General features: G+C 39.5%; 1 protein-coding gene across 1 annotated transcript in view; it reads right to left on the reverse strand.

Annotated features, from left to right (window-relative positions):
* atp9b (ATPase phospholipid transporting 9B) overlaps nucleotides 1-20,934 on the reverse strand; it is a 340,330-nt gene that overhangs the window by 52,428 nt on the left and 266,968 nt on the right. The window contains exons 14-15 of the mRNA XM_038810251.1: nucleotides 19,269-19,381; nucleotides 6,937-7,194 (exon numbers count right to left, since the gene is read on the reverse strand). Of these exons, the coding sequence (XP_038666179.1) occupies nucleotides 6,937-7,194; nucleotides 19,269-19,381 (371 nt within the window). The remainder of the gene's footprint in view (nucleotides 1-6,936; nucleotides 7,195-19,268; nucleotides 19,382-20,934) is intronic.

A 20,934-nucleotide genomic window follows, 5' to 3' on the forward strand; every position in this document is an offset into this window, starting at 1 on the left:
CATTAAACAGGAGTAAATCACCCAATAGGAAATTCCTTTGAAAAATAGAACTTAACCTTGCGGGGAAGTTCCTTTCCTGACTATTGGTACTAGTGTGGGTTTCCCAGATAGCTCTTTTTGGCAATGGCATGGGCCAACAAAACGGTATTAAGAAATAGGCCACCTGTCCCTTTAACAAGAAATACTTACGGGTACAATGATTATACATCCTTGGTGAGGAACATTCCTTTCTATTGAGATTATTTGCCATTAAGCAAATTCTTGTTAGATTTTACCTTCAAAGTCATTTTTAAAACAAACAGCCAAGTACATGGCAAAGGATTAAAGTCACATTGAAGTGTAAACATGAGATGAGATCAGTGGTAAACATGACTTTTGAAGATGTTATGTGAACAACTGTTATTTGGGTAACAAAATATTTATTTTTCAAACACACAAGCTCCATTTCACTTTGTTTCCATTTTTTATAGACACTTTTAGTTAAATACATGAAAGCATAATATAAATGCCCTCTAACAATTATACACAGAAACCTCATTGTGTGCTTTATCTGGTGACCTCTGGTAAACTAGCACGGTAGATCATTACCTTTTGTTTAGAGATCATATGTAAACTGTGCCAATTCAGTCATGTTTATTGCCATTTCACATGACTAAAGCCTTTATAATTAGATTAAAATTTGTTTTAGCCAAGTAACATATTTGTATATTGACACACAGTAATAAGTTAGAGAAATACTTATTACACTTTAATCCCTTATCCCCTGACTGCCTTCTTCCTCTCCATAACTAGTGCCTTGGCTGTGGCTTTCCTTCATGGCATCAGTGGCAAAGGGATTCTGTGTTGAACTGATCAGAAATGCACGTGGTCTGATGACACGTGTCAGTTTGTTCCAGTTATGAAGTGCTTCCTCCGTTGGCTTGAACTAAAACAATGAAACGTCATGAATTTCAGTGGTGGCTTCACATTTCAATCTGCTCTGGGAAAGTAAGAACACATGCCAAACAGTTTTACAAAGTGAGTTTTAAGCACTTTGCAGCAGAGCTCAGAAGGCAATTTTAATATCTCACATCAGAAAGCCCCTTTATTGTCCAAAAATGTTACAGCTCACTTCCAGGTGTCGCTTGATTGGCTCTGCATTAGGAACATCTCATCTTTCCCCTACCCCAGAGTCCTGGTTCAGATGAGGAGTATTTTTGTGAAAAAGCTTTCAGCAAACTGTTAACGTAAAAGGTGTTAAAGACACATCAATGCGCCGCTTGCACACGGCACTGTTGGAGGACATAAATGATGCAGTATTTGCCCAAAGGGAGAACTGACCCTTTTTGCATGAATCCCGTTAAAAATTGGAACAGATATTTATTGGGAATAAAAACGCCAGTGAACCCATTTAAAATTCATGACTTTAATTTCAATAGGTATCAGAAAAAAGTTTTTTAAAAATAAATTTAGAGTACCCAATAAATGTTTTCCAAATGAGGGGCAATTTAGCGTGGCCAATCCACCTAGCCTGCACATCTTTGGGTTGTGGGGGTGAAACCCACGCAAACACGGGGAGAATGTGCAAACTCCACACGGACAGTGATCCAGAGCCAGGATCGAACCTGGGACCTTGGCACCGTGAGGCAGCAGTGCTAGCCACTGCGCCGCCGTGCTGCCCAGAAATTGAACAGTTAATTCGAAAAGGAAAACCGTGAAAATTTTACATGAACAAAATGAAGACAAAGTTCTGTACCGTCAGTAAATTAGATATTTCAACCTGGCTAATCTTGGCCCTCCCAATCTGAAGATTCTTTGAACGGCTTATTCAAAGCTGTCATGCTCAAGTAAACATTAAACATGTGCGATCCTCAACTGTAAGCATTGGCATGCCGACTGGGTGTGCAATCAGAACTGGGCCTGACCGCTGATTCCCCCAACCCCATGAGTACTCCCGGCAGGTTTCACTCGATAGCAATCGAGAGTGGGCATCCTGACTAGCTCTCAGTTCCGAAAGGTGCGCACACAAGCACGGAGGGTAGAACTCTCTAACCCTGCTCAGGACAAGATTAGAGAATTCAGCACAGATTAGGATGCCAGACCCTGGCTTTTGCCATTTGTCTGGTTCAGCTACCGACTGGGTAAACTCACTGAGCTATTGTGGACCCCGTTAATTAATTTTACAAATGATTCCCAGCAGCATGACCAGTATCTTCACCACCCACTTTTCAAGTGCTGCCCAGCATTCCTTAAAACATTGCTTCATAAATTACACTTAAAGTGGTGTTACTTCATTGTAATTCTGCACAACTGTCCTTAATGCTACAACAAATCAATAACGGAGAAGGAAGAGTTGTTACTCCGATATCAAAGTGAAAGAAAATGTTAATTATTTCCAGCTAACCATTAGTTACAATATTGAACATTAATAATATGGCTAAATCTTATGAAATTTTATTTTTAGAAATAAATTCAAAATGTCATTTGGAAAATGAATTTTAAAGAATTACTCCAAAATGATTTACACGATTCAAAACATTCACCGGAAAGTCTTCAAAATGACCCAATAATATGTTTTGTTAACCATCACGCTTGTTACAAACATGGAAGGCATAATTTTAAGTAATAGGTTGCTTATTTATGCAATTGTTTAAATTACATACATTTTCAGATACTGGAAACTTTAAGATTCTTTACACCAGCAACACGAGCTTTACCGAAAAGTTGTATTTCCTTCGCTCATGAATTAGTAAACATTTCACAGCAGTTCTAATTTCCTATAAGACACTAGATGGCGACTTTATTGCAGCTCTGTAAAATAAGTTTAGATTGTTCCAAAGTGCAGAAAAGCAGTATTGTGTGCTAAAATAATTAAAATAGTACTTTAAATTCATTACAATATGGGATGCAGCTAATTTTCATGTTATTGTCATTGTCAATAACCAACATTACTGCAATAGCAAATTAAAATCGGAGTATATGGTGAGAAGACAAATTAAAAATGAAATGAAAATCGCTTATTGTCACAAGTAGGCTTCAAATGAAGTTACTGTGAAAAGCCCCTAGTCGCCGCATTCCGGCACCTGTTTGGGGAGGTTGGTACGGGAATTGAATCGTGCTGCTGGCCAGCCTTTGTCTACTTTCAAAGCCAGCGAATTAGCCCTGTGCTAAATCAGCCCCAAATGCAAGTGGGTTATGCACCTACTTTGGTATACAGCTGTAAAACATACATTAAAAATATTCTGCAGAATTAATATTGGGGCTTTTAACACTTCACCATTGCTTGGTGCCTCTGTCCTTTTTCAATTTGGTGCCAACTAGTTTGGTGTGGGCACAGATTCAACAAATATTTCAATAATTCATTCATTTTATGCAAAGATGACACGAGAAAACAGCTGTGTCCGATTTAAAATTTACACCAGCCATCGTGACTGAATGATGAATTTTTCCAATGTCATTTTGTTACAAACAACAAAAAAGTGTCTCAAATAAATATTTTGGGATAGAGAAAAAGAAAAAAATCAGCACAAATTTGTAACACTGATTCCACTTCCTTAGTTTGAAAATGAAACTTACACAGAGCCTCAACACACTGGTGATTTACAATTAAATACTGCTTTTGCAATTAAGGAACAGCAGTGTATTATCTTTAACGTGAACCCAGTGTCATCTATCCTTTGTGATGCTAGAATCAATTCTGATATCAAAGTACATTTTGAGATGTAAAACGTGTACACAAAATAATTTTTGAGTCATTATTCCTTCAATCAAAAATATTGCACCACAACAACATTTCAACACACATGGGGGAATCCAAATCCCTGGATTAAAATGGGCATTTTTCAAAAATGAAGCAGCATAATTTAAAGTTTGTTAGGCATTTATTTTCCTCGAATCTGTTACGAATGCAACAGCAAAAAAAAAAGTGACTCGTCTAATTTCCACAAGCATGTTATACGTATTAACTAAAGCACACCCGTGACTAAAGAGCAACTTGATTTTTGATGCAACAGTACCATTATTATTTTTTTTAATGAAATCTGCGCTCTTATTCACAGAACACTATAAACAACAGCCAGTGCTAAAAATTGCTAGCTCATTACAAATAACGAGCTTTTCACCATTATGGATATATTTAATTCTTCTAAAAATCACCTGGTGTTTCTTAAATTTAACAGCACATCTAGGTTATTGGCAAACTTTATATAATTCCTCACAAAATAAATAGCTAGTTTATGAGAATAACCAGTCATTAAGGACCATGGCCAATCATTCCCCTCTGACCACAAGGGAGCAAAGGTCTTCAGAGGTACTGTTTAAAGCATGCCCTTGTATTGCTAGGCTTGTGACCTTTGCACTTCATCAACCTATCCACTTAGTTTATCTCCTTTTATGCTTGGCCTTTACATTAGGTCAGTGTACCTTTCTGTATTTGAAGAAAATGATGGATCTTACTCAATGGGTATATACTTAAACCCATTAAGCTGGACTATAATATTGTTTTGTCAATGTCTATGCTAGCTTATTCAGAGACACTGTGCTCAATTCAAAACACCGTACTACTGGAGCTCCTGCGCCCACACAACAAAACCTAACACAAAGCATAACTAAATTTTCCATTAACAATAAAGCAAACATAACGCAGACGAGAGGTTTAACTCTATATTAAATCATTAATATCTATAGTTTGTGCTGAAAACATCAACGTGAAACAATATGGGCATAAGCTTCAAATTATAAAAACACAGTATCCATGTGCACACACTGCTTCAATTTTGGTTAAATGGTTTTACTTTTAAAAATCTTGCACAATCTTAAATACAATAAGGTTTATAATGATTGACACACAATTTGTAGGTTTTAAATAAACATTAACATTGGAACTTGAAATTCAACTGAGGGAAACAGTACCAGAAAAAATATTTGTAATTATTCTTGAACTTGGGTTGAAATAAATATTAGTGTTTTGTATTGATATAACATTCGGTAGAGATATTTTTTCCAGTGGTTTACCAGATTACAATTTTCAAGTTTATTCTCATAACAATGCAGTTAAATGGAGTTGTAGCATCAAAATTGCATTTTCATACTTTTGTGTTTTCAGATGATAACTGAAGTTTCAAAATAAAAAAGGTCACGAACAAGTCAAAATTGATCTCACAACTAAAATCCAGAACTTAGAACATAGAACATAACAGCGCAATACAGGCCCTTCGGCCCACGATGTTGCGCCGTCCTGTGAAACCCCTCTAAAGTCCCTCTACACTATTCCCTTATCGTCCATATGCCTATCCAATGACCATTTGAATGCGTTTAGTGTTGGCGAGTCCACTACTGTTGCAGGCCGGACATTCCACGCCCTTACTACTCTCTGAGTAAAGAACCTACCTCTGACATCTGTCCTATATCTATCTCCCCTCAATTTAAAGCTATGTCCCCTCGACCTGGACATCACCATCCGAGGAAAAAGGCTCTCACTGTCCACCCTATCTAATCCTCTGAACTATACACAGAGGATACACAGAAAGATACACAGAAATCCTGGTATTCTTCTATTCTACAGTTCTGAAATCGTAAGAACGTTACACACTTAAGGGCCATTGCATATATTTCTAGTGCTCGTGTTAATCTAGGTTGTATATTTGCTCCTGTTACATTAAATTTGATCTTTTCGATACATCCCCCACCTCTAAAAGGCCTCGAGCTTAACCCCATTTCCGACTTGGTTGTTCATGCTCCCTGCAGTGGAGCTCAATTGAAATTTTCACTAAGTAGTTATCACCGCTGGACAAATCTCATTAAGAAACAGCTCACTGACAGAAATCTCATGCTGTCATTCAGTGTGATCTTGGTTCAGAGTAAGAGGGAGGAATATTGTTGTTTCAAAAAAAATAAAAAATAAACAGACGGTCCAAGGTAAAAAAAAAAATGATGAATTAAAAGCCAAGGGAAACAGAAAACATAATTGAAGTGACACAGAAGAACGAAAAAGATATTGGGAAGTACTGAAGACAGACCACATAATAGAAAAACAGCACGAAAGCAGGAGAATTGGGATTTTAAAAAAAGCTCATTGTTATGCAGGCTTTGCAGGAACAAAAGTTACAGGTACAATATAGTTTGGATAAATCATCTCTTTTATCTTCAAGGGTCATCATTTCATATTACTCCTGACCCCCTTTTTAGTTGCCTCACAAATATACCAAACGGAAAATGCATTGACAATTCACTTCAAACTTACACTGAAGCACAAGGAACAAAGCTTTGCCCGACTTAAAAAAGTCACAGACAAATCAAAATGCAAATTTATGTGAACCAGAAGGTATTGGCGCATAAACCCACGGCTAGGTTTACAATACTGAAAAGATTTTGTTGCACCTAAGGCTCATGCAGATTGTGAGCCGTTCTTCAGTCAACACTGAAGGTAAGATGGGTGCCAGAGGTTTTTATGTGAAGAGATAATATTGCTTACTTCGAAAAACCTCGTTCGGCCAACATTAAATGATTTAAAAGAGAGACATCAATTGAACAATTTTGCTAAATAAAGCTCCCGGGCGCAATAGTTATTCAATAAAATATGCTTTTAGAATGGTGCTTCAGTGATTGTGAAACACTGGCATCATCTAGCATTCTAAGTACAAAATATTCAATAAGTTAAACGACGATCCACTTAGATTTTTTCCCTTGGATGTCAAGGCATGTAATTTCAATGTACATTGCATCAATATGGGTCCTTAAAAGTTATGAAAAAGGCCTTTTTTTTTGTTTCCCCATTGAAATCACTGAGAAAACACATTGAGAATGCCTTATCTGATCAAGTCACAATTTAATTAAATTTGGTTACCAATACCTGCAATATTGAACAATGCAGTCCCAAATTTATTGAATATCAGACATTTGAAATATCTCAAATTTTTTTTCACCTTCATAAACATGAATCATAATTTAGAAACTGACCTCATCAGGACTGGAGGCTTGATAAGTGCGATTTTCATCACTGAAGTCCTGGTCAGCCTCAGCATATTCCGTTTCTCCATTCACTCCTGCACGTGATTCATAGACAGGTGTAACATTGTGACACAGAGCAATGGCTTTTACAGCTTCATGTATGCGACTGTGGACGGACTTGCGAACTTTGGGAGCAGAAGTTGCAGTTTTGCTGGATGGGGCAGTACCAGCACTGCTTCCCGTCAAATAACTGTGTGAACTATTTCCCTTGGGAGAAAAAAAATATAAGGAGTCAAATTTTCCAAACGAGACAAATCCCATTTCAGTGCTGGCACAAAGTTTATGTAGCATATTGCCAAGACAATGGGTGGGTAGGGGGTTGCAAATGTGGACCAGTACTCTCAGAAACTCAGTTTATATCGTCATGCTCTCACTGCCAACACCATCAACATTAAGAGAATTGTAACCTCAGCATTTCACCTGTTGGCAACTATATCCTAGATCTGCTATTACAAAATTAGTACCACTTGGCATTTTTCACAGCTCGCACACTCATTATTCTTCCCCTAAATCCTGGTGACAAAAGCATCGGACATTGTGTCAAAGCTCAAAATATCCCTACGCTAATGGCAAGGCTAGATTGGTTAGGAAAGCCCAAGCTGAAGGTGTGTAATCGCCCTGGAGCATCATGAGCTTATTTTGACAATGTTGTTACACGTGCACACTGGATTTGGACACATCCTTATCTGAAGTAAAATAAAATATCCACGGCACTATGCTTCCTCACTCATATATTAATTAGCTCAGAAACAATTCCCAGTTAATCCCCTATTCTATATTAACCACACAGTACAGGGGTATAATATTGGCTCAAGTCATACGAGCTCATTTTTAAAAACTGGCTCTTCCTCAAGGCGAATATTCAGAGCTGTTTTCCATCTATCTTACAAAAAATTCAAGAGCTCGTCAACAGCACAACTAAACTGCCAAAGCACACATCGTAAGCAAGCTGGTGAGCCCCAGTGCCAACTCGCGAACTTGAAGATACAATATGTGTAAAATAAGCACAGTGTCTTTTTTCTTCGATCCTCTTGTCCCATTTCACAGTTTCCCTTTCTTTTATGTTTCATTAGAAAAAAACCCTATTGATAATGGAGTAAGGGGTCGCAGCAAGCACCCTCTGAAACTAGACATTAAAATGTGATTGGTGGCCAGGGTTGGACAGAGACAATGATTTTGAAACAATTAAAGTAAACAAAATTACCAAGTATTGCATAGCATTTTATAAAGATTAAGCAGAGGATTGGTCACTGCATTGGACCAGGAGAGCAAATAACTCAATGCAATGCTCTGCATTAACTGACATTTACATTTGCCTGCATGCTTCAAGCACATTGAGCTGCTGCGCACAGCAACTTCATTGCAGCTTTACAGTTTGGGGAGGGAAGGCAAAATGCAAGCAACAGTGAGACTCTGCAAGTGACACCTCACCAACAGGCACTGCACATTTTACAGCCCAAAACTTTCCTTCCTCAGTGAAGGAGGAGCACAAGAAGCAATACAATAGCTGGAAAGGGATTTTATTTTTTAAAAAGTAGCACTGTGCCCAAATAAAAGAAAATAAGCCAGAGGAAATTAAATAAATTGGATACATTCAAGTATACACACATCCCGATTTAACAGAAAGTTAAAAATCCTCTCCACTCATCTCAATACACAGAAAACAACAGGCAAAAATAGCATAAATGACACAACCTCCATAACTCCTTTGTCACATTAGATTGTTGGAGTCATGCTGCGTCTTTTACAAGCACCAACTCCGCACTGTCATGTATCTAAGCTAAAACTCCAATAAGATCCAGCTGCTTCTGACAGAATTTATCTCCTCCAGTGAAGCAGATCATTTTCCATTATTAACCTCCTACCCAGTGAAGGCCTTCTGGCCAGGATGTGAAATGACATACACCCCTGATCCCACCATCTCTATCAAGCACTTTTCTGTTAACTTTAAGCTGACCTTACCTCATTCCATTTTAACCAGTGTCTTGTTGCCTGGGTGTGCTAAATTACTGAACCGTGAACTTTCTGCCCATCAAATTACAGTGTTGCCTAATAAAAGGTTTAACTTTTTACTCATCTGACAGCCCCTTCAGTTTCTGGAATAATGCTGCATTTGTATTCTTCCAATGCGGATGCTGGTCTAATAGCAAATAAATTGAGCTGATTTACTCACTCTGCATTATGCTATGTGTATTGATGCTGATATAATTTAATTTCACACAAATTTCATTAAAGATTATGCCCTTTGCCACAAAACATTTCCAGTGGGGAAATATAATCAACTTACAATAGATTGATCGTAGATCCACTAGACTACCATATTACATTTTAAAAAATTGGTGGAGGAAATCAATGTCAAATCAAAAACGCCAGACCCCGAGAACTGACTGACAATTATATTAATTATATTACATGCACGTTTGTATCAGATGCGCCTTTCACTGTAAGAGCTATGGCTATATCATATGTTTGTAACTGAACGTTGCCCAAGACACAGCAGTAATGTACAAGATTCATTATTCGGTATTCCATCAATGAACTTCTACTTTCAGAAAAATCTGAAAAAGTGGACGCCCTCTGTAACCTGCCTTGTGAAGTCTTAGCTCCACCCGCCCTATTAGCAAGGAAATAACTTGCATTTGTACAGCACCTTTCACAAACCCGAGATGTCTCAAAACGCTTCACAACCAATAAAGTGTCCTGATCATGTCTACTTTATTTTATTGGGCTTTCCCTCCAACCCATTTCAACTGTAGGGACTGCGAGCTTGGTCTTAAACAAGACATTTCAATATATAAAGCATCACTGGAATCAGTAGATAAGATGTTCACTTGAATCAGAAACTAGAACCAGCCACAATATGGCTTCTTCTAAACAGCAGCTATGGTTCTGGATGGAGGCAAATGCCTCCATCAGCAAATGTGACCACTATGATATGAGCTTGGCTGGGATTATGGTGTTGAAGGCGGAGCTGTAGTCAATAAATAGGAGTCTGACGTAGGAGTCCTTTGTTGTCGAGATGCTCCAAGGATGAGTGTAGAGCCAGGGAGATGGCGTCTGCTGTGGACCGGTTGTTGCGATATGCAAGTTCAGTGGATCAAGGTGTTCTAGGAGAGTGGGTGTGATGCGCTTCATGACCAACCTCTCAAAGCACTTCATTGCGACTGAAGTCAGGGCCACCGGATTGTAGTCATTGAGGCACGTTGGTCATTATCTCAAACAGGGACTGGGACTCAGGATTGAGGTCACAGTTGTCCAAAACCTTGGACAGACACCAACAGGATAATTGCAGTCACTCTTGGGCACTGATGCTCAGAGATATATTGGCCTGGGAAGGAATAGAACGCAGTCATCAGAACGTTACAGGGTTTCAAGGGTTAAATCAGAAGGGCAATCTGCATAGCTCAACTTGCATTCCGAGTTGAACAGATTGAGGAACTATTTCATCATGGTTTTAAAATTGGTAATGACATTTGAAAGCAGGGGGATCTAGAAAAAGAGGGCATAATCTTCGAATTAGGCCATTTCGAAAAGAAAGCAAGAAGCACCTCCACACCACCCAGAGGAAATCTGGAATTCATTCTTCCAAAAGTCTCAGCCGCTGGGTATTTTGAAATTTCAAAACAGATTGATAAATCTTTGCAGGGCGAAGGCATATGGAAATAAAACACTCTGCTTTTAGCAGTTAAAATGGAGAACAGCCCGTGATCAAATTGATCAGAACGTGCCGGAGGGATTCAATCGCCGACTCCGGGTGCTGTGATGCTGACCCTAGACTGATGAAACTGTTTAAGATTCAGGTTTTTCTGGATTTTTACACAAGAATTAAATTAAAATGCTCGGTTATGAATGGAATTAGCGTTTTTCCCAGTGCAAATATTTGCACTTGCATAACAGTCCTTTCAGGGGCTGGACGTTCCGTTGTGCTTCAGCCCGAGAAGGGCTTTATTGATAAAGGAGACAAACCCGTCCATCAGGCAAAAGGTACAGAAGTCTGAAGATCCGCACATCCAGACATAGGAACAGTTTCTTCCCCACAGCTACTAGACTCCTCAACGACTCTCCCTCGGACTGATCAGTTCCCTGTAAGAACACTATTCACGATGCCCTATGCTGCTCTTGTTCATGTATTTGATTTGTTTGGCTCCTTGTTCCGCACTGTAACCAATCACTGTTTGTCGATGTAGCATTTGTCAATGTTCTCTTGTTGATTATTCTTTTTGTCTACTATGTACGTACTGTGTACGCTCCCTTGGCCGCAGGAAAAATACTTTTCACTGTACTTTGGTACATGTGACAATAAATCAAATCAAATCAATCAAACCAAACACAGCAAGGTCCTATTAAACACCATGGGCAAAATTGACCAGTCGGTTGAGAGATAAATATTGGCAAAAGTGTACAATGAGAATTCCGCTGCCATTTCTTTTGGTTTCAGCTTCCTTTCAGACCCTCTTTGTACCGGGTGGTTTTGCTCCTCTACACAATTAAAAAATCTAAAAAGAAAACACTTGCTCATGCGCTGTTAAGATGCCACTACGGAAGACGACATGAACATAACCCACATTGTGGAAGTGAGACAAAGTGCTTCCTTTGATGCAGTTGAGGCCACCTCTCTAGTAAATTTGATGTTGGCTTCTTATTGACCAAGGACAACGCTTCCTATCGAACCACAACGCACCAACAAACTGGCATCTTAAATGAAGCTGCATGAAATATCTTCAAAGATAGCTCTATTTCCTAGCCCCTTTTATTACTATGCACTGCTTAGGAACAGCTATCTTGGTTACCGGAACAGTTACCAATATTGCTTGGTGGCTGTACCACTTTACGAATAGTTTCCAAGAGGATGTTTAGCACTTCTGAACACTGAAGGATATCTTCAGAACTCCAGACACACTTACTCTCAGATAATGCCTGCACAAGTGGCCTTTTTCTTGTACCATCCATATAACGTTATAGAAGTAAATATAGACTATGCCTTTATTTAGTGGTCTTAGAATAAACTTAAATTAAAGTCCTATGCAGGTATGTGACTTGCTTCACGCAAAGCTCAGCTCAGTGAGAGCACTCTTCTGTCTTATTCAGAAGGTCCAAATCCCAGTCCAGACACTCGAGTAGATAATTTAATTTTACATTTCGATGCAATATTGAGGGAATACACATCCATGCGGTATTGGAGTAATAATGCACTGTTGATGCTGCTGCCCAACGCCTTATGTAACTAGAAGATCTCATGGCATTAACTTGAAAGGAATTCTCCCAGTGTTCTGGCCAAGATTTCTCCTTCAATCAATATCAGTTAAGTGGTTGTCCAGTCGGCTATCACATCTCTCGGTGGGAGCTTGCTGTGAGCAAATTGATAAAACCATGCCGACATTATAACAGTGACTACTCTTCAAAGTTTTTCATCACTTTGGAAGACTGTATAAATGGAATTTTGAATTTTTTGGAGTAAATCATCATTCAGAATTTTCTTTACGTCAGCCTTCCTTTCCAAATTACTGCACACTGACATACGCCCAAATCATTAGAGAATAGTTTGGGGAAACCAATTTTATAATAATAATCTTTATTGTCACAAGTAGGCTTATATTAACACTGCAATTAAGTTACTGTGAAAAGCCCCCAGTAGCCACATTCCGGCGCCTGTTCGGGTACACTGAGGGATAATTCAGAATGTCCAAATTACCCAACAGCATGTCTTTTGGGGCTTGTGGGAGGAAACCAGAGCACCCGGTGGAAACGCACGCAAACACGGAGAACGTGCAGACTCCACACAGACAGTGACCTAAGCCGGGAATCAAATCTGGGACCCTGGAGCTGTGAAGCAATAGTGCTAACCACTATGCTACCGTGCTGCCTACTTCATATAACAGTATTGTAAATTGCCCTTGGGCTAACATGGAAGTCACTTGGGCAATTTATTATACAAAATGATATTGCAGTAGGGCTAGCACTCTTTATTTAGTAAATGACATTTGGAGGCAATAGTCTTGTGATAAATATTGAGAATGAAGTTGGACATGAAAAGTAGTAATTACAAAACGTCATTGACGTTTAGTTCTTAAATTAGACTATTGATAATTTCAGGGGAGAAAATGGCACAGCAATTCCTTACCAAATACACAGACATTTCAGTCTTTCTTGGGTTTTGACAAATGCTCATCAGTTTTACCAAACAGGAATGTTTTTGCAGAATCACAAAATTGACCTGCCACTTCGTTTTGACCTGCATATTTCATGGCTCTCAACGAAGGCTCATTTATGAAGGAGACAGGGAAAATTTCTATTGGACAGTACAGATGTGCATGCAAATGACAGGAGATTGCTTCTGAGGTGTGAAAGATATTCCAAAACTAATGCATCTTTTACGTAGGTCCTGATACAGGTGAGATGTTCTGCTTATTAGCTGGACCACCATGATATACTGTTTATTGCAAAAGCAAAGTAGGTGGATACTAGAAATCAGAAATAGAAACAGAAATTGTTACAACTACGCAGCATGACAGGCAGCATCTGCTGGAGGATAAACAAGAGTTAATGCTTATTTTTCTCTCTCAATGATGCTGCCTAACATGCTGAGTAGTTGCAGTGTTTTGTTATTTAACATGTATATTTCAGGCTGGCTCAAAAATAATTTTAATACAGCTACTTACATTGGGATAATACTCAACACCGTTGAGAGATTTGGTTCAACGTTAAGTCTCCAAATAGATGACACATATCATTGTACTTGGTAGATATTATTTAATGTAGACACTTTAGTGAATGCTACTTAGTTGGGATTGTAAAATCTAGGCTCAGATGCATGTTTGATGACCATGGGTTCCTGAAAGACAGGTCATGTTTAACTAATTGACTGGAATTCTTTGAGGACATTACGAGCGTGGTGGACAAAGAGGGATATGGTGAAACTGAATTTCCAGAAGGCGTTCGATATGGTGCTGCACAAAAGGCTGCTGCATAGGATAAAGTTGCACAGTTTGATTTGCGGTTTGTATTAGCATGCATAGAGGATTGGTTAACTAACAGAAAGCAAGGAGCGGGGATAAATGGGTTTTCCAGTTGGCAATCGGTGTCTAGTCGTGTGCCTCAGGGATCAGTGTTGGGATCACAATTATTTACAATTTACGTAGCAGATTTGGAGTTGGGGACAAAGTGTAATGTGTAAAAGTTTGCAGATGACACGAAGCTGAGTGGTAGAGCAAAGTGTGCAGAGGACACAAAGTCTGCAGAGGGATATAGTGAGTGGGCAAGAGTCTGGTAGATGGAGTACAATGTTAGTAGATGCAAGGTCATCCATTTTGGTTGGAATAAAAACAAAATGGATTATTTAAATGGTAAAATATTGCAGCATGCTGCTGTGCAGAGGGACCTGGGTGTCCTTGTCCATGAATCGCAAAAAGTTGGCTTGTAGATGCAGCAAGTAATTAAGAACGCAAATGGAATTTTGTCCTTCATTGCTAGAGGGATGGAGTTTAAAAGCAGGGAGGTGGGGTACTGGTGAGGCCACACCTTGAGTACAGTGTACAATTTTGGTTACAGTACTTGAGAAAAGATGTACTGGCGCTGGAAGGGGTGCAGAGAAGATTCACTAGGTTGATTCTAGAGTTGGGAGGATTGGCTTATGAGAGACTGAGCAGACTGGGACTATACTCATTGGAATTTAGAAGAATGAGGGGGATCTTATAGAAACATATAAAATTATGAAGGGAATAGAAGGATAGAAGCAGGGAGGTCGTTTCCACTGGCGGGTGAAAATAGAACTAGGGGGCCTCAAAATAAGGGGGAACCGATTCAGGACCGAGTTGAGAAGGACACTCTTCACCCAAAGGGTTGTGAATCCGTGGAATTCCCTGCCCAATGAAGCAGTTGAGGCTACCTCGTTAAGTGTTTTTAAGGCAAAGGTAGATAGATTTTTGAACAGTAAAGAAATTAAAGATTACGGTGAGTGGACGTGAGTGGAGCTGAGCGTACAAAAAGATCAGTTATGATCTTATTGAATAGCGGAGCAGGCTCGAGGGGCCAGATGGCCTACCCCTAGTTCTAATGTCTTGTAGCTAAAGCGGAGTCGAGGAGACTAAACGTTACACTAGATTTACGTAACAGATTTGATTGAGGCTTACTGATTAATCTTTGAAAACTTCCAAAGCCAGCTAAGTAAGCAATGGATAACAACTTCTTCCAGAAAAATCATAGAACTACAGAACAAAATGTGTTTAATAATAATCCATTACAATGATACGTCAGCAACCGCAACCGTATTTTGCCTTCTGCATCACTCTCGTCCACTCCCTCCATAGAATGCTTCTGGGCTTTAACTCAAGATAGCCAACTTTTCCATTCCCTCTCCGAGGACCTGAAGGGAGTCACAACTCCACCTTCCCACAGCCCAGTACATTAGAATATTTGCATTAAATTGAGCATGATGAAGAATGTCTACAACATATTGTATCTGGTCATCAGCCTGACTAGGATGGCAGCCCACTCGCTGGCTTATAAGCGTTCTTGGTGATGAATCTCATTGAGATTCTTTAATCACATTGCAACCAGCTTTTCCAGATGGTCTTTTAATTCTCATCCCAATTAATGATAGCCTTGTTCATTCATCAGTTCATCTGTCTCTCTGTCCTAAAATTAGAAGATGTACATAAAAATAAGTCAACAGACTGCACTAGATTCATCAAATTTCACCAGAGACCTCCACACAACTTTCTGTTGGAAGTTGAATTTCACTTTTTTTGTGGGAAGCAGTGAGAAAAATAATTCTATAAATCCGTACAAGTTTCATAAAACCATTTTTTTTTGGGCAAGGTAATTTTAAAACGAAAAGCAGCAGCATCTGGAATTAGAGAATACACACAACAAGGGAATTCTGTGGCCAATAGGCACCATCTAACATAATTGTATTTCAACCTTTTTCTTGTAGTTCTATGGGTACATACGAGACTAGATAAACCTTGCATGTCATCATTACTGCGCATCATTTGGCTAGCAGCGACAATATTTAACCCTCAGGGAGGCACGGCGGCGCAGTGGTTAGCACTGCTGCCTCAGGGCGCCAAGGATCCAGGGCGGATGCCGGTCCCGGGTCACTGTCCATGTGGAGTTTGCACATTCTCCCCGTGTCTGCTTGCGTCTCACCCCCACAACCAAGACATGCTGGGTAGGTGGATTGGCCACGCTAAATTGCCCCTTAGAAAAGAAACAATATTTAACCCTTGTAAAATAAGCAAGCATCCATTCTAATCAGTGCAAGACAATTTGAACACGTTAAGAGACTCAGAACTTAGATTTTGAAACCAGAAGTGATATTCAACCTTTTGGACCACTGACATTCTTTGACAACCATTTTATTCCAGGTTCCAGTGATATTCAAGCTACACTTACAGCTGTTACAATCACAGTTGATGTTATGACTGGATGGGAAGATCCCAGAATGGAATCCTGGTTCAAAAGGCCATAACTTTTATTTTGTTTTTATAAAATGCGGATGAAAAGGACCGCTAATTAGCTTTAGCAACAAAGAAAAAGCATTTAATAAACATGAAAAGATGGATTATTGTACAATGCTTCTGTAGTCCCCCTATATCTTAACAATTACACACACATTTTAGGATTAACATGGATTACAAACTATATCTTCATCTGTAATGGTCAATGGTCTCATTAACACAAAGTCCCTTTCAAGCACACAAGATGGCTGTGGGCAAGTACACTCTCCATTCTGAACCCCAATTATGAATGTCTGTGGCTGTCTCCTCAGAATCCACCTCCCCAGATGATTGTCATATGAGTATTTCCAAACTCCACTTCTTAAAAACACACTTTAAAATCTTCTCTCATAAGTAGGTTTTCCCTTCACTGTTTGCATTCTGAAATCTAGACCAGGTTTGTCAAATTGCACTTTAAAACAAAGCTTCCGTTTCACTTTTAACAATGAACCCAGTCCAGGATTTTACACAAACCCCTTCAGGATTTCTTTGTCTTGACTGCTGTGCAAACTGCTCAAGTTGCTTTAACTCTCAATTCCCAAACTGTATTTAAATGACATCAAATGTTTCATCTACCTCTAAAGTTTAGTAGTCCCACTTTAAATGTAATTACTGCAATTGTCTCCTTAAATGAGAACATTTCATTGACTCTTCCTTGAATTCTTCTGAACCATACCATGGTCCCCGTTTACCTAACCCCAGAATTCTTGGAAACTTCCCTTCATTTCTATAGTTTCCTTAACTAGATGCACTTTAGATTTCCGGCATCTGTTTTCTTAACTATTACTTTATTGTATGTTTTTTCTTCTAGCAAGGCTGAGAGAGATGTTCCCTCTTTAGCCTTCAAAAACCAATTCTTCTAGAAGAACTGAGAGAGCTGCCTTCTCTCTCACTACCCATCTTGAACTGCAATCGAATTAATTAAACTTAAAAAACAGAATATCTACCTTACAAGGCCCCAATTATTAAGCAACCACCGCTGGTTTATTTATTCTTCACACTGTAGCTCCCTCTAAGCAAAACAGAAACAGTTGGAGCATAAATTACCTCCACACATACAAACACCTTTGTCCAGCATGAATCTAACTATAGGTTTGACCCTGCCAGGCAAAAACATTAAATGAAACCCACTTAAAACTATACCTTATTTCTAATGTTTACCAATACAAATATAAATCCCATAAAGCGATCTTTGTTTTCCTAACAACGTAACTAGATGCAGTAATGACCTGAATTCAAACTGATATAAATGCTTAAATAGGAATATGAAAAATCCACTGTGTACAAACATTTAATCTACCAAGCCTCCACAAGCCATAAGCTTTCCAACAACTATACAGGCTACCATCTAACTCTGTACTTTTAATCCTATGAAGTGCAACTGTCAAAAGCCCAACGCTCTCAACGAAAGAGACTTTGAATATGTTTGTTGCATTTACCCAAGAAAAATAAAAGGCTACACCAAATATAAATCACGCTTTACAACTGTGCAGATTATGTTTTTTAAACTGGAATATAATTCCTCATTTGTAGTGCGACGCCACTCATTCCGGCACAATTTATACATCTATGCTGCCACAAGCAACTAATTATACTCCAGAGTAGAAACAGTTGATGAACATGCATTATTAGAACATATTCCAGATACACTGTGAGGCTGTGGAGATTGTTCCTTTAAAGGGCAACAGAGCAGAGTACGGGTCACTTGGCCTGGGTGACTGATCGAAGTGGGGCATCACCCCCTGCGGGGAAGGGGCTCTCATCAGCAGGTGACATTCCAGAACTAACTGCAGACGTGCTGCTGCTTTTGTAGATTCTGATAAGTAAATTGTTTGTTGTTCATTCATGAAGTTTCTGAATATACCTCATTTACAGTGCACCAAGGCTTTTACTGTCCCGTAAGTATTGCAAAGTATCTTTGTTGAAAGTAAAATTTAATTAAATGCAACATAAGTGAATGTATTTCAGTTACTACTGAATGACTTTGAAAAATAAACAGTACAGTACATATTGGATATAGAGACATTTGAAGGACGAGTAGTCCAAAGATACGTAGGTCAGGTGGATTGGCCATGCTAAATTGCTCCTTAATTGTTAGGTAGGATTAATGGGTTACGGGGATAGAATGGATACATGGGCTGAAGTAGGGTGCTCTTTCCAAGGGCTGGTGCAGACTCGATGGGCTAAATGGCCTCCTTCTGCACTGTAAGATTGTACCTACTCATACAATCAGACTGCTTTGCAGGTGGAATTCAGCTCACCTGCAATTTCAAGTTGTGCATGTTTTGGCTTATCTACCAGGCCCACCTCTCCCCTTTTCCTTCTCTCCCGCAGACACTGGCTCTTACTGGGCTGTAGTTTTGCTGCCTTCTGACATATTGCCCAAAGGGCCATTATTTATGCTTGACACTAAACTGTGAATATCTTCAAAGTCCACACACACAAGGATGTAAAGCAGGAGCCCTAGTCAACTTTATCTTTCCCTAGGAGTGCCCCACCACAATTGAGATCAGTGAACTGAGACTGAGCTCGAAACCCAAAGACCTTCCTGGGCAACACAGCTCACAAACTAGAGATGTCTCTGGGCAATTGGAACGGTTTGCGTTTTGCTTTCAGAGGATTAAAGCAAACATCCTCCAGAATCACTATGACAAACAATCTGCAAATGCTGCAGTAGCATTTCAGACACTTCTTTTCACTCTATTTAAATCCACTGCAACCCCATCAAAACTACTGCCGTGCTGGTTTAAAATCACAACGCAAATGAAGGTTTGAAATATATACCTGCGCATAGGAGCCAATGATATGGCTTTGAATTTCATCCATCGTGTCTGTCCCGTAAGAAACAGTGCCCAAGTGGAGACGCTTGAATACCATCTCATTCTGTGTAAGGGTTCCTAAATTAAATACAGCAGAGGAAAATAAAGCATAGATACAACAAGGGGTCTAAATTCACCAGCAGTTTCATACTACATTTCAACAGGAAACTCACACTTAAATTTGACCAATGATTCACTTATACAAAGAACCATTTGTAATAATGTACATCAGCTCCAATATTATACAGTTGACATCAGGAATCTCAATTTTTTAATCCAACAACTCATTTATCATTTGAAAACGATTTCACAATATGCGGATTTAATATTTAACTAGCTTTACATGGCTTTTATAGACTAGCATATTTAACTTCAAATTGACAGAGATGGTGGCGTCGTGGTAATGTCGCTGAATTAGTAATCCAGAGGCACAGGCTCATGTTCTGGAGACATGGGCATTACAAAGAACAATACAACATAGGAACAGGCCCTTCAGCCCTCCAAGCCCATACCGGTCATGATAAAACCCTCAGCACTTCCTACTGCCGTATCCCTCTACACCCATCCTACCCATGTATTTGGCGAGATGTCTTTTGAATGCCATTAATGTATCTGCTTCCACAACCTCTCCTGGCAGCGCGTTCCAGGCACTCACCACCCTCTATGTAAAAAATTCTGCCTTGCACATCTCCTCTAAACTTTGCCCCATGAACATTAAACCTATGCCCCCGAGTGACTGACCCCTCCACCCTGGGAAAGAGTGCCTGCCCATCCACTCGATCAATGCCTCTCATAATCTTGTAGACCTCTATCAGGTTGCCCTCAACCTCCACTGTTCTAATCTGGTAAATTTTAAACTCTAATAATAAACTCTGGAATATAAAGTCTGAAATAGCCTCGGTAATGGTGACCATGAAACTATCATCGAGTCCATCTGCTTTACTGATGCCTTTAGGGGAGGAAATCTGCCATCCCTGCCCTGTCTGGCCTTAACGTGCCGCCAAATCCACAGGAATGGTCTAGCAAGCCATTCAGTTCAAGAGTGGATGGGCAACAAATGCAGGCCTTCTGAGTATTCCCCAAATCCGTGAAAGACAGGGCAGCACGGTGGCCTAGTGATTAACACAGCTGCCTCACGGCACTGAGGTCCCAGGTTCGATCCCGGCTCTGGGTCACTGTCCGTGTGGAGTTTGCACATTCTCCCAGTGTCTGCGTGGGCTTCGCCCCCACAATCCAAAAATGTGCAGAGTAGGTGGATTGGCCATGCTAAATTGCCCCTTAATTAGAAAAAATAATTGGATAATCTAAATTTATTTATTTTTTAATTTTAAATTACGTGAAAGACCAAATAAAAATGATGCACTGAATGACGGAAATGAGTCTTACATGAATCAAGAACAGTAATGCAAAATTTTACAAAAAAAGGCAAAAAATGGAAGAAAGGCAGTAGAGTGCCCAAGTCCAAAAATCTGGGCTGTCAACATCTCTTTTAGCTGGTAGCAGCAGCAATTCTTTTGTAAAGCCAGCAGAACTCTCAATCTGGAAAATAAGTGAAATGATTTGACTCAGTAAAAAATAGCAGCGTTGCTAAATCTGTAGAACAAAAACAATGTTCACAGATCTGGTTTGCT

The sequence above is a fragment of the Scyliorhinus canicula genome, chromosome 10 (assembly GCF_902713615.1).
Source record: "Scyliorhinus canicula chromosome 10, sScyCan1.1, whole genome shotgun sequence".
Classification (NCBI taxonomy): Eukaryota; Metazoa; Chordata; class Chondrichthyes; order Carcharhiniformes; family Scyliorhinidae; genus Scyliorhinus; species Scyliorhinus canicula.